This window comes from Branchiostoma belcheri, unplaced genomic scaffold, assembly GCF_001625305.1.
Source record: "Branchiostoma belcheri isolate BF01 breed outbred unplaced genomic scaffold, Haploidv18h27 scaffold175, whole genome shotgun sequence".
Classification (NCBI taxonomy): Eukaryota; Metazoa; Chordata; class Leptocardii; order Amphioxiformes; family Branchiostomatidae; genus Branchiostoma; species Branchiostoma belcheri.
Window position 1 is genome coordinate 392,499 of NW_017803213.1, and position 14,876 is coordinate 407,374.

The following is a 14,876-nucleotide window of genomic DNA, read 5'->3' on the forward strand; positions in this document are numbered from 1 at the left end:
TAACTCGATTACTCATAGTTTAAATATATTTTATTTCTTTCAATGGTTTGTGGTTGATAATATACTCATTTGTTTATTTTAGTAATTTCACAAACCCCTCAAAATTCCAATATTCTGAGGACTATTCTATTTTCTGCCTGAGGGGGTTTACTGCGAAGTATGATTCATTAGGTGTCTCAAGTCACGGCATATCCGTTAAAGATAGGCGCGTCTGCGGATGTATCACATTTCATCAAAAAACACCCTCTAGTTCAAATTCACTTTCAATCTCAACTCCAGAAATTTCACCAAATTTATGGAAATATGACCACGGACGGTCTAAAGGTCACTAGGGGTCAACCAGACGGGTCAACCAAAATGGCGGAGACGGATTGGGACAACAAATACTCCCCGATTTCGGTGAGAAAATTCGTGCGGTTAGACTCCCCAACCAAAACTGGCGCAGGTGAGTGATTTCATTTTACAGTTTTACGTGCACACCGTCAATTTCAGGTGGTATCATGTCGATTTTGACGAGTTGATCGCCAAAGTTTTCGACGGAAATTTGCATACAGCGGGCCTAGCATCGTGCTATCCGGTTCGCAGGATAAACAAAAGAAGTTAGATCCGCGCCTTTCAGTACTGTTTTGGTCACTTTGATACAGACATCAACTGTTCACACGATTATCGTCTGTTTTCAAGAATGTAGAAATTACGAATCAGTTTGATCAGCGCGCGCTGGTGCCCGCTTTATGTTTACCCGTAAATGTTTATCACTCTGTTGATCGCAGCTGTTTTGCATGACGTTCGGCCGGGTCCCGTTTTGGCATGTAATCAGCTTTTACAGAGGGTCAGAGAGATAGATAGCTGCCCTGCTAGAGTCTCCCTCGTTACGCAATGAGTCTGACGACTGTGTCTTTTCCAGGGACGTTGTTTCCCGCGGCCCGGAGCGGCCACCGGTGCGTGGCGGACAACGGGAGTTTGTATGTGTACGGCGGGTATAATCCCGACTTCGACGAGAACAATGGGACTGTCAATATGTATTATCCATTGTTTCGTGAACTCTGGAGGTATAGCTTTTCCTCAAATGCATGGACTAAACTGTCAACGGGAGGAAATTTTCCAACGGAGCTAGCCTCTATGTCGGGTAAGTGGTGTTCTCTTTCTTTTTGAAAATTGGAGGCCGGAAACCTACTGCACCTACCCATGGGTTGCGTCACTTCTTGCATGCAAATTAGATGCCTTAGGCAACATCTTATTTACCATCTGACTTACTGGAGTGTGGTCATTCATTACAAATTTGCCTGAAGGCATGAATGAGGATTCTTCCTTTGTTATCCCAACCTTCGTCATGGAATTTTTAAGTGTACTGTCCTTGGTCTTGTCCTCATCATGTAAATGTACAACCAATCACCTTGCAGGATTTTTTAAAGGATTTTGGCGCTCGCCAACGGGCATATCAGTCACGTCCTGTATCAGAACAGACAGGAAGATGAAATAGAGATTTATAGTGTGCAGTATAAAACGCTAGTCGACCACCTACATACCTGAACTACAGGTGATTTTGAGAACCTATTCTATCTGTAATTAGTGTGTGAATGATATCGCACAAGACCCAAAGCTTGTTTTACAAGTACATGTACATTTGTGTGGTTAGTAAAGGAGTAATCTGACCAAGTGTTCTGGATAATTACTAGTGATATCCTCTTGCCAAAAGCAATGGGCTTAATTATAGCACTTGTCAGACTGAGTAAAACAAGCTTCTTAGGCCCAATTTAGACTAGAAACGCTTAAGGGGTTTTGGCCAGGGAAACGTTTCGGAACGGTTAACCGTTCCCGGTCTAAAGAGGAAAAAACGGTTTGTTATGGGTTTTCGCGGACCGTTTCCGAAAACCACCTCCATCGTGGTTTTCGACCGTTTCAGAACCCTTCAGCGGGGGGCCCGAAACGCTTTTTGCTAGGTCTAAAGACAAAGGGTTTCTTGAAACGGTAAACCAGGTCACATGTCATATGCTGATCACATGCTAATAAGCCCGCGCACGTCCATTATCTGGTAGATTCGCGCCATATTTGATTGTGTCAATTTTCGCCATTTTATAATGTATTTCTCGAATTTTCGTCATCCTTTACGTCTGGAGGGATGGCAGAAGGCCAGGGGAGGGTCTGGACCCAAGATGAGACCCGCTGCTTGATCATCTTGTGGGCCGATCAAACTATACAATCCCGCTTGGAGACCTCGCGTAATAGGGAGGGCATACAGATGCTTGTGGACGGGCTGGCGGCTGAGGGGTATTTACGCACCACAAAGCAGGTTCAGGCGAAGTTCAAGGCCCTGAAACACAAGTATCGTAAGGCCAATGAGGCAAACCGTAGAAGTGGCTCGGGGAGGTCATCATAGGTCACTGTGGGTCAGAAACATCCTGCGCCACGGGCGGCCCGAAACACTTCCGCCTCTGTGTCTAAAGACGAACCGTTTTCTGTGGCGAAACGTTTCGTACCGTTTCGAAACGGTATACCGTTTCTAGTCTAAATCGGGCCTTAGAAACCCTGCTGGTGACGTCAGGCTTTCTCAGCATATCATATCCGCCACCAAACCATTTGTTTTAATAAGAGAGCATTTTTGGTGCCAAATTTATGGGGCTCAGTCTCATAATACTGAATGTTTTCGGAGAATATGTGAAATAAGAACATGTGTATGTCCTAACTGAGGACAAAGTGAATGTTGAGTGGAAGTACCTTTTACAAGCACTGTGTACTGTGTAGCCAGGAAGTTGTGACCATTTCAAGTTTTCAACCTATTATGCTTTCACAAGCCATGCCACCTGACAACATCTTTGTTTACAAAGTTACCTTTACTACACTAATAAAGGTAATGGCTTTCAGGCAATAACAATTAGGATAGACAGTCACTGACTCCACATTTCCAACACAGTGTACTCTGTGTTCTCTTCATTGCTATAAAATGTCTTTACTAATAGCCAACACTCCAGTCAGGATATCCACTACATGTATGAGGTATGGAACAAGACTTGAAGACTTATTCACAAAGGAAAAAAATGTGACCACAGGATTACCAGGCAAGATGATTTTAGGCAGTAAGTAGTAGGCAGTAATGATGATTTACTGGTTTGATAATAGGATGATCCTGGAGTGTCCTGATTACAGTCTGACTCTGACAAGGTTTGTCCACCTGAAGTGATAATCCTCTCATCCATAGTAATTTACTGAAGTCTGCAAAATTCCAAGTTGCTGTCTGGTGTCCAGTTTAGTGCTGATGCAAGCATGATTGACTACTAAGTAAACACTTCCCTGACTATACTCGTAGTCTTCCAGGGCCTCTGATAGAGCATTCGTCTCATGTACTGCAGCCTTATTTTGAACAATCACGACTTCCTTTGATGCCAGAACCTTTTCTGCAGTCTGCCTAGTTCTTTCCCAAGGTTTCAAAGAGCCAGTCTGTCCTGTGTTGTGCCGACCCTGTATTGATAGATGTGCTGACTCAGGCCGTTCATGTGAGTGTTAAGTCCCAGTGGCTCCGCTGGGGTCAGGCCACAGCCGTCCTTCAGGCTCCAGCCACCTTTTGAACGTTAAGTCAACACTGTATAAAGAACGAATTAGTGGTGGGTCCTGGCTGGCTGGATCTGTAAAGGTGCCCTTTCTCACAGGGTCAGACAAGGTTGGCCAAACGTGAAGTCGGAGGCAAAGAAAAGGTGGCAGTGCAGCTGCAACCCCAGTCTCTCAACCCCCCTCCCGCTCTAATGACTGGACCATTCTCCATGGTTCTCCCAGATGTGAGGGTATTTGTCATGTCCCTGGGGGGGGGGGGCTCGCTGCCAAACTTCAAGGCCAGGTCAGGTCTGTTTGGAAAACACTGCAAGCATGACGTCATGAGAACATGAGAGGTTGCAGTGTACTGTAAAATATGGTCAAGGTTGAACACTATACACAAACACAATAGCTGCATGTATTGCTGTGTTTTTTATCATACTAGTAATGTTGTCCTATGATACTGATGAACTAAAACCATAGGTATTGCACAGCACATATTATGTTCTGGCAAGGACATTATTCAAGTGATAGAATGTCCTTGGTTCTGGTAACTCCATTGTAGTGTAGGACAGGAACATGTAGTTCAGTTGAATGCATGTACAAGTACTTAGCTTTAGTAGCAAACAGGCAGTAGAAATTAGGATGTGTTGTGGTTTGCCTACAATACAACGTTCACCTCAATTTTTCTTTTAAAAAGTACTTCAAGATCTTAAGATTTTACAATTGAGATACCATCTAACAAAGGCAGAAGCTGGGGCCATGATTCTCTAGAGACAATAGCAGGAAAAGAGGACCTGATCATTGCTTCTGGCTATTCTCTGTTGATTGTCTTCCACATTTATCCTCATTTATATTACTAAAAAATGTGACTCTATTTATGGGCCACTATTAGACAGCAGATTTTTATTATACCACCGGCACAGTATATAAATACATGTATCAGTCTTTATGATTTGATTTACAGACAAATGCAAAACATCTGCATTCAATATAATGACAGACTATACATGTAGCATAGTTCTGGTTGCAGAATGCCCCTATTGTTACAGAATTTATGATACTTAAATTTAATGTAGCAGGAAACCTAGAAAATTAGGTATCCATTTTTATGTTATTAACAGAATAAATGATGACAGTATGCATGACAGGTAACAGGTGTTAGAAACCTCATTTCGATTTAGATAAAATTCTAAAAATGTTGCCAAACTGCATCAGCTATAATTATAGTAGAGCATCAGTACAAAGTCATTGTAATGGTAGAGTGAGGACCATCTATAGTGTATGTGGAGGAATGTAATAGATGTAATCACCCTCCTGAGGTACTTTGTTGTCCTTTGACATGATTAATGACAGGAGAGGTGAAAGGTCAGCCATTATGGTCCTCCATTTGTCTGAAATAAACACCAGCATCTAACTGGTCTGGCACAGTTAGCCTCCACCAGCGGGCAAGAAATTTGGCTCAAAAGTGCGGAATCAGAAAATTTCATTTCAAAACTCCCTGTGTTGGCCACGCAGACTGCCCTGGCAAATTAGTCTCCATATTTGGCTAAATTTTACTATTTTTCAGCCAGCATTATGAGCATAGTTAATCTGTTGTAGCCTCATGGTTACCAGTCCTATTTAAGCTCCCGAGTCTAATATCCTCTCTGCAAAATCCTAAGATATAGGCTCAGGAGCTAAAATAGGACTGGTAACCAGGCTAAGTCTGGTGCATCCCCAGGAGATCTGTGTCTGTGCAGGTGGGTCCATCCCTGCAGCTGTGCACACATGCATCAGGTGCTGGTTGATCTGGGGTCCACTCCGCAGCTGTAGGCTGGGCTGGTGGTCTTACTCCACTGTGCTGTTCATGATATTCTTTGAATAAATGTGTTTGATTTTGCTACAGTCTCCATTTTGAGTATATCATCTTCAGTGTTTACATTCACTCACTCAGAACCTTTGATGTGCCATTGCGATGTCTAAATCAGTACCATGTAAATGGGTCCTAGTGGTGTCAGCTAGCACAGTCTGGCAGTGAAACAACAACAGATAGTGAAAAATTATATAGAGTTATGCCATGAAGAATTACATGGAGTTATGCCACGAAGAATTACATGGAATTATGCTGTGAAGAATTACATGGAGTTATGCCATGAAGAATTACATGGAGTTATGCCATGAAGAATTACATGGAGCTATGCCATGAAAAATTACATGGAGGTATGCCATGTAATCAGCTATGTTATGTGCATGTGCCAAGTCCTCTTACGTAAATCGGTGAAGTATAAATCCTGTGGTTGTATTGGCTTTCTCCTTGTGAATAACAATGATTTAGTTAAAAATTTCTCAAGACTTAAAGCATCACTTATGGAGCTTGCACGCTTATCCAGTATACCAATCTTTAGAATTTTTTAAGGCTAGCTTTCGTCCTTGGCCGTACAGGGGCAAATGACAGTAATGTTACACCATGAGGTTGGCTCTATTTTGAGTATGTAGTATGCAAGGCCGAGGCGAGTCCCAGAATATAGAGCTTCAAATGCAAGACAGTTGGCTCTGAGGTCATAAGGGATAATGATGCCAAGGCAGGGTTGTACTATGTATATAATCTTTACATGTATGAATATGATAGCAGTGGTGTGTCACGCTGAAGGGTGGTTATATAGATCTACATATGGGTGTAACAAAATTAAAATCAACAATTGTTAATTACTCTTAGTACTAGTAAGTAATGGTAACCAAGACAAAGCTGTTGTGTGCATCTTAGATGTTCAATCATCTTTTTAATTGCATCAAATTGTATTTGTCGGTCCATCAACAAGACTTATTAAGATTTATTTTGTTTACCTCCAAATCAATATACAGTTAACGTAACTTATGTTAACTTTAATCATTTTTAAGTTTAAATTTGAATTGTTTTAAAGAATAATCTATAACCCCCTAAGACAATGAATTTGGTACAGTACAGATGCTAGAGCATCTACAACTGTTAGTCGATTCTTATACTTGACTTTCATAAGAGCACCTGGCTTTACCCTGAGTTATTCCCCTGAGATCGGCACACTCTTCAGTGTATTAGTGTAAGAGCTGTAAATGTCATTAACAAGAGTTGTTCATACAAGATCACCTGCCTGTGCTGCCGTGTTACCTAATGTTACAGACGTGCTGCTCATCACACGGCTCAATCTAATCAACTAAGTGCCTCTCCGGTTTGATCCGGTTTGAGAGATTCAGGAGACGCTGGCTGATTTTTTATGGGGTCAAGGGTCAAAATCTGGCATTTCCCATCATAAAAGCCAGGGAGGCGGCAAGGGAACTTGCCTTTTTCTTTGATGTCATGAAATAAGACGTGATTCAGTTGTCTTTAAGTTAACTTGTCAAGGAGCTGCAAAAAAACAATAAAGGTTAATCTGATGTGTTACCCTTCTTTGATACAGTTAAAACTGCCCAAAAGGTGGTCACCTGGATGCATACTTATTAGGCAGGATGTTAATGCTTGAGTTAATTGGAAAAATTAGCTAAAAGGACCACCAAAAACTTGAAAAAGTGATCACATTGGCCAGGTGGCCCTTCTGTAGAATTGGTTACTTGGAGTGTTACTGTATTTTGCAGAATGTAGGCTTTGTTTTAATACACAGTGTTTTTTTTCCACAGTGCTCCTACATGGTAAGAACCTGGTGGTGTTTGGTGGAACAGGCGTGCCGTTCGGGGACACCAACAGTAACCGTATCAGTGTGTGCAATCTGGAGAGGAAAGAGTGGTGTGAGGTCAGCACATCAGGGGAACTACCTCAGGCCATATATGGGCAGGTAAGCCCACACAACACGGCACAATTTGCCAACATGAACTGCTCCTGTGGAAAACACAGATTTCCTGGATGTTTGGTCAAAGTTGCATCAGAATTTTGGCTCAGAGTTGATATTGTTTCTAACATTTGAAAACTAGATGTGGGATTTCTAAGTGCGTAATCATGATCTTAAACAAGATACTCTGCCAAAATACATTACGGGTATTGTGCAGGCACACTACGGTCTGCTGATGTGCTCTGCAACACCAGGACCTTCTCTCAGATCTCATTACATGCTTTGAGATGTGGGTATTTTGGGTAATTCAGCAGGCAGACAAAATCATCATTATGTTATATTGTTTGCATTATTTAGCCATAGTGCCTAGCCTGGTATCCAGCCTTGTTAGCTTTAGTCCGCTACCCAAGATCCGCTCCCCGCCAACGGCGGGGAGCGGATCTTGGGTAGCGGACTAAAGCTAACAAGGCTGGATACCAGGCTACATAGTGCCCAGATCTCCCAGCATATGTAATGGAATCTGAGACAAGGTCTATAGTCCTGGAGAAGGTCTAGGTTGAACAATCTATGAATACAGAACGTCAGACGTCATGCATAAAAACAGTACTCTTACAACATAGGAAAGGAACATTAGAATTTTGTATCGAACATCAATAAGTAGTACATTTTTGTATTAATAATGTTTTTGTGTGATCATACCCAGGCTATGGTGACGTGTAACGGTTTCCTGTACGTGTTTGGAGGGACGACAGGATTCGAGTACAACTCAGACCTGCACAGGTTACACCTGAAGGACTGTGTGTGGGAGAAACTAGAGGCACATAAACCACCATCAGGAAGGTCAGCGTCTCAAACTTACTAGGACAAATAATTTCACTTTATGTATATGTACCACAGAATAAAAACATGAAAATGCAAACATTTGATTGACATGCTTTCTCATTGGTTGAACTGCTAACTGCTGTCCTCTCATTGGTTGAAAATACTAACTGTCGTCCTCTCATTGGTTGAACTGCTAATTGTGGTGGATTTTCAGCACCGGTCTGCTGTCCTTGGTACTGATCAGCCTTCTTTGCTTTATGTTTCAGATATCGACATGAAGTTGCCTATGATGACAGTAGATTGTACGTGTTGGGAGGGGGCACCTCTTGGGTCTGCTACTCATTCGACCAGGTAATGGTCTAATAGGTCTCTGACCAGAAATTCCAGGGCTCCAAATACTTTTTCTGCAACCAGTGCAGGTAATATTGAAAATCACCTGCACCAGATAAGTTTTACTGGCACCACTCCAAGAAGTATGTGACTTTCTGAAATAGAGCCAAGAGAACACAAAACATACCCTTGTTTGATTTGCAAGACACTGGCTTTAAATTGCTGTGAAGATGTATTGTTTTGGTTTAGAGCACCCTCACATTGTTTTCCTGTGTTAATTTCAAGGTGCTCTGTAGCAAAGCAGTTTAATTTCATGGTGTGTTCTGTCTCAAAGTAGTTGCTGCTACATCAGCTACATGTAGATCAAGTGTCACTTTTCTGAAGCATTGTGTTGAAAAGGGTCTACTGTTGAGATGTTTAGGTGTAAGAATGTTATGTTATCAAAGTGGAGACACAAGAAAGAGTGTTAACATTACTTTTGGATAGAATGTCGGCAGATCATACTGCGCCTGTGTAAAACCCGTAATGCACTTTTGCAGAACCTTTAAGGTTGTAACGGAGTATTTAGGGATGATATCTTATCTATACTTTTCAGTTCACATTGACCAAACATCCAACGAAAACCGGGTTTCACACAGGCCCAGTACGTTCTGCCTGACATGTTCCCTTGTGTCTAATACTTTTGCTATGTTTATTTACCAGATCCCAGCCTATAATTTCTTGACCCGTCACTGGGAGGAGATGCCATGCAGACCTTCCCCACGCCCCAGGGAGAGACCACAGGACAACACTACTGGTACACGACATTACATTTATTTTTTTTTACATTTGCTAAGAAGTGTATGTGTGTTTGTGTGTGTCCATCTGTCTGTAAATGCAATAACTTGAGAAGGCTTAGATGAATACTCTTAATATTTGGTATCTGGGTAGGTCTTGATGAGACCTCAAAATGATAAGATTTTGTCCCCACCCCCCATGGCACCTTCTTATGGCACAACAGTTGAATTTTCAGTTTTGATATCTCGTGTTCTGGATACGCTACAATCATGATTTTTGCAGGCTACTCTCTTTTGCCAGTTATCAGCTGAATTGCAAGGAGCTTACTATTATTGCGGCTGAATTGCAATGGTCTGTAATGGCAGCTTTTCCGCGCTCTAATATGACAAAAGTACCCGTGCAATTTTCCTGTCTGTTCCGTGCATGTTTTGTTAAATTTTTTTGTATGCTTGTTTGAGAAATCTTTCTTTGAAATTTTCACTTTAGAAAATAGTATTGCTTTGTGTTAAGACTGCTCTGGGGCCAGATGTTTTCATATATGTGGTTGTGAATAATGAAAGAAGCTGAAAGATCTCACTGATGACAATTTTTCCCCAAAGGCCACTCCTGGCCATAAAGTCATCAGCTGACCGCGTTAGGAAAACGACATCCTTTCATGCATGATTCATGTGGCTTTAGGACTTACCGGCTTTTGCTGGGACTTTCAAATCTAATCTGGTAGTAGTTTCTTAAATACATAATCCAACACTGGCAACAACAATTCAGTCAAAGTCAAGGATTCGTGTATCATTTCACCAAAAATATAGGAACATCACAAACCATGTCGATTTTTTGGTAATTTGTGTATCGATTGAGAAAATAGGCATAAAGGGCTTTTTTCAAGGGCAAAAGCCTGCTAGGGATTCGAACCCAGAACCTTTAGAGGTGAACAACCCTAATCACAAGACCACCTTGCCACCTATTACTGAAGGGAACTGATGTAAGAAAAACATTTGTGTAGTGCTTCAGTCAGTAATCCTGATGTACTCTGTTAGTATGGAATTTCCGCATGAAGCACAGCGATCCCTTATTGCAGTTGGTAGCCATGTATGATCCCTGGGGATAAAGACAGACTACAGCCACCTGACACAGATCTAATGGACTCATAATTACACTGCCACTCACCGGATACGTCGAGACTTGGGTGTCACTAATTTTGTAACCTTATTCCTTTGTTTTCAAAACTTGGCTCAGGACAACAACAGGGCAATATATACAGTCAGGACATATCAAGGAAAATCCAATGTACAAAATGTATGTGCTCACCAGATATAAACATAGGGTTTTGATTAATGTTACAACTTACAATACTTGCATCTGATGTCAACACAGACAGTTAAGAACTTGATGCTTGTAGAACAAAATTTTAATGCATGTTTGTGTGTGCAGGTACCCTAACCTGTATGATTATTGTTTGTTATTCAGGCTATCCATCTGCAAGAAGATGCCACAGCTGTGTTCAGTATGGAAATGGTGAGCAATGTTGCTATGTATATTGAAATTTCCCCTAACCACAGAAGGGATGTTGGTCATGAATCAGGAAATAATTGCTGTACAATAATCTGGTTCACAGTTTGAACTGGGCATGCATTGTGATGCATTGTGGGTAATATGCCAAAGTTGATGACCCCAGAGTCATAAACAAACATATCTGGACATGGAGAAAGCTTTGTCTAGAAAATACATGTATCTGTTGACAAATTAGGGGCCATCACGCTTGACCTTAGCTGTGAAGCAGCTTATAGTATACAAACTCAGAAGCCCAGCTACATGCAGTTTTTTCCCCCATAAGAGAAAGTGCTTCAGTCTGTATTGTTGTATAACTGCATCTGCCAAATGTCTGTGTTCCCTCTCAGCTGTGTACATCTGCGGGGGTTACAACGGCTGGCAGATATTTGATGACATCTGGAAGCTGGCGCTGGACACCATGCAGTGGACTAAACTGCCGGCCACCATGCCTGAACCCGCGTACTTCCATGCAGCTGCCATCACACCAGTAAGTACTGTTATTATTTTTCATGGGGACTTAATTTTGCAGTAAAAGCAAGGAAAGGAGGTTTTAGGGTGTTTTAACTTTGCAGTCTTCAGATGCTGCATTAGAAAAGATATCGTCTGAATTCTGATGCAACATTGATCCAACATCCAACTAAAACCAAAAAAAAAAAATGCAGGTTTCGTGCAGGTGCAGTACGTTCTGCTGACGTGCTGGTTCAACACTGGAAGCACAGAGGCTCTGAGTGTCATGTGACCACTAAGCACAAACATGGCTCTTCAGTCCTGTTCAGTGCGTGCTTCAGCATGAAAACCTTCAACTTAATCTGGTCAATGGCCTATACTTCCTTTAGGCTGCCCTCTTGGGGGCCTGCTCAAGCATGGGCATGCATTTTCTCTATAGGTCATTGCCTTTGTCAGAAGTCTATGCGATCGTTTTGTGTATGGTGGGGGAGACTGTGGATTTATGCGGCATAACTCTTGAATTGGGTAGATGATGATCAAGTTAGAAAATAAGCCCCCAACACTCTTCCCTCATTTTCTAGTGTGTAGGACTACAGGGAGAATAGGAACTATATGTGCTAATTGTTGATCCAAATAAACTTAAACTTCAACTCTTCCAGGCTGGCTGTATGTACATCCACGGCGGTGTGGTCAGCATCGAGGAAAACCGCCGGACGTCTTCCCTGTACAGAATCTGGCTGGTCCTGCCCAGTCTACTGGAGCTCACCTGGCAGCGGGTCAACGACCTCATCCCCAACCTCCATAAGATGTCCCAGGAATCCCTGCACTCTATAGGACTGCCACCCCAGCTCATGGACAGGCTCAAACAATAGAGATAGTGGTTCACCTGGAAATACTTGTCTGTCAGGGCCATACCAATTTCATTTGTTGGCTCTTGGATCTACCCACTTTATTTCCTCTGATTTGCCAAAGAAAGGAAAAAGAGAAACATGTACATTCATGTTCTGAATTTCAGAATTAACTCTAAAATGCTCATCTTTTGGGACTAACAGTTGAAGAAAGTCCTTGTCTTTGTAGTTATTGTCATGTTTTGGATTTAATGCATTAATTTGGTAAAAAAATTGAAAATTCATTGTATGATTTATAAGCCAGCGAAGTATAGACTTTGTGGCTCCTATGGTAGTGTGTGCGTAGGTCTGGATTTTTTGTGTTCCTACAAAAATCCGAGAACCAAGAAATGAAATTGGTGTGGCCTAAAACAAGTTTTAGCTTCATTGTTTAATGTCTTCATGATGTTGTCAATCCATAGAGCATGTGAAAAATGTAGATAATAATCACTTGTGGCACTACAGTTATGAAATGTGATTCATGTACTGACAAATTAAAATCAAACGTGTAAAGAAGTATACATGCATGTCTACAGCTGCTGTCTATAGTGTATATTACAGAGGACTCTGCATAAATGTGCTTACTTCCTTTGCTTTCTTGACGTGTATCTTTACTTCCAGGTATGGAAGTACTGTTTTGGGTGGCCAAGCTGTGGCTTTAGTTTGTGTGTCTGTTTTTCCAGACAGAGTAGGTTAACAGCACATGGGTGACGTTTGACAGGGAGAATAACAGATCAAAAGGTCCCACACAGGAAATGGGGTGAACTTAGGGTAGGTTGACAGCACAAAGGGGAAGATTGGCAGGCAGGAGGCCAAAGGGTCAGACAAGGGTGACTCGGGGTGAACTTGAGGGTCATAAAAACCCCAACTACTTCCGGCAAATCTGAGTTCTGTTCTCAACTTGAAAGCAAAGCCTTGCTTTTTAAGTTCCATTTAGTTGGCATAGAGTTAGACTTTGCTATTGGAAACTGCAGATATATGCTTTCCTGTACCTTCTATCTCTAATACTTCTATCTCTGATACCATTTCGTATACAATGTTTGTAACATTTTTTATTTACTGCCACTTCGACTTGCCACAAAGTTCTGTTCAGATTCAGTAATGTGATTTCATCAGGGTCTTGGAGTCCTCTCAGGCTAATCTGTGCTGGTCACGTTATAGGGAATTAAACTGAATCAATTGTTCTCAGAAAGGATTGACATTGCCTTGTACCCAACAGCATTAACACTTAGTCTAGTAGTGATAATCCCTGGTTACCAGCTGGAACCTGGCAAGCTAACAGGAGGAGGCATGTCTAGACTACGGCCTAGAGACAACTCATTACATCTTCACTGTAAAGAAATCTTAATCCAATTCAACTCAACCCCAAATTATTACAATAGATAACAAAGTTGTCCCTGTCTGTAATGTACTTTATTCTGTGTCACAGTTGAAAGAAGGGGAAACATAACAAAGAACAATTTACAAAGCAGGTGGTAGCCATGAAAATACATAACTGTCTGCATATTCAGCTCATTATTTTTTTTAGTTTTTAGTTTAGTGTAATTAGCACTTCATGTTACATCCATCTACATTGCACACATGGGCCTATGTCTCCCATGTCAAACAATGTGTACCATGGTGCGCCTACAATATATAATATTGTAATATGGTAAGTGAGCAAAACATTAAATATCTGGAAGTGATTAAGTGTTACTAGCACAGACGAGTTACTACAACCAGCTTGGCAAATTATGTCGACGTTGCCAGGTCATAGTATTTTGCTGAATGGTAACATATGATTTTAACTGAGCTCTTAGATAAATTTTGTTTTTCATAAGTTATTTGATCCACCGAGTGTGAAAATTAGTTATTCTGTAATGCATGAATGAATGTTTTCATGCAGTTCTTATGTTAGCGAACAATGATGTCTGAAATCAGGTAACTTAGTATGTAATGTATTGTTAAATACTAGTAAGGATAAATAATCATTTTGACCACAAGATAATTACCAAGACTGTGAAGAATGACTTAACAAGCTTTACTGGTGCTTGTCTGCTGGCTGGCTGTATGCTTCTACATTCAATTTTGATTTTGTAAAAAGATAAACCTGAACTGTACAAAGTTGTGCACCATCTTATAAAGTACAGAAGAGTGTGACTGTGTGAGTGAGGAGTTTATGGTAACCTTGCAACTAGAGAAGGAAGCTGAATATAGTCAATCAGAAATATATGCTCCATATAAACACATTTTACATTTAGTCCATGCCTTGAGGCCTTTTTTCTTTGGAGTGATGTTGAAATGTTCTGGAATTCTTTCACAAACATGTCATCTTAGTTATTATGGTTTATGCGTGTAGTCAAAAGTTTTCCCCCCTCCCCTTTGTGACATTAACCGGTCAGTTTGTGACTATTTTTAGTCAAAGAGATACTGTATTGTACTTTTATCATCATTTGTGAGTTTCTTTAGGGGTAACATCACAAACAGCAAAATCAGTAACACAGCATTATGTAGTAGTTATGAGATTAAAAAAAAAACTGCTCTAGACTTGTACATACTGGTATATACTCAAGATATCATGTTAGGGATTTGATGTTTGAGAATAGACTCTCATTTCTTGTCCTGATGCTTTTCATGGTATACAAAGCAGAATATATGAATATTCTGTATGTTAAAGTATTTAAGTGGAAAGAATGATATGATGTACAGGGACTGAAAAGATATGCAGCTATTTCAGTAAAACATTTATCTTGTCATATGAAACTAACAAAAATGTTGT

General features: G+C 41.0%; 1 protein-coding gene across 2 annotated transcripts; it reads left to right on the forward strand.

Moving 5' to 3' along the window:
* Positions 1-171: 171 nt before the first annotated feature.
* On the forward strand, positions 172-14,864 carry LOC109467102 (kelch domain-containing protein 10-like). 2 transcript variants are annotated; one of them, XM_019765010.1, is made up of 9 exons: positions 178-445; positions 905-1,126; positions 7,159-7,313; positions 8,011-8,147; positions 8,396-8,480; positions 9,162-9,255; positions 10,701-10,748; positions 11,132-11,271; positions 11,891-14,864. In XM_019765010.1, the coding sequence occupies exons 1-9, from the start codon at positions 304-306 to the stop codon at positions 12,101-12,103; spliced, it is 1,236 nt and encodes a 411-aa protein (XP_019620569.1). In that variant the 5' UTR covers positions 178-303; the 3' UTR covers positions 12,104-14,864. The 2 variants fall into 2 exon arrangements, with proteins under 2 accessions (XP_019620570.1, XP_019620569.1); XM_019765011.1 differs by lacking the exon at positions 905-1,126 and having other exon boundaries at positions 172-445.
* Positions 14,865-14,876: the final 12 nt, after the last annotated feature.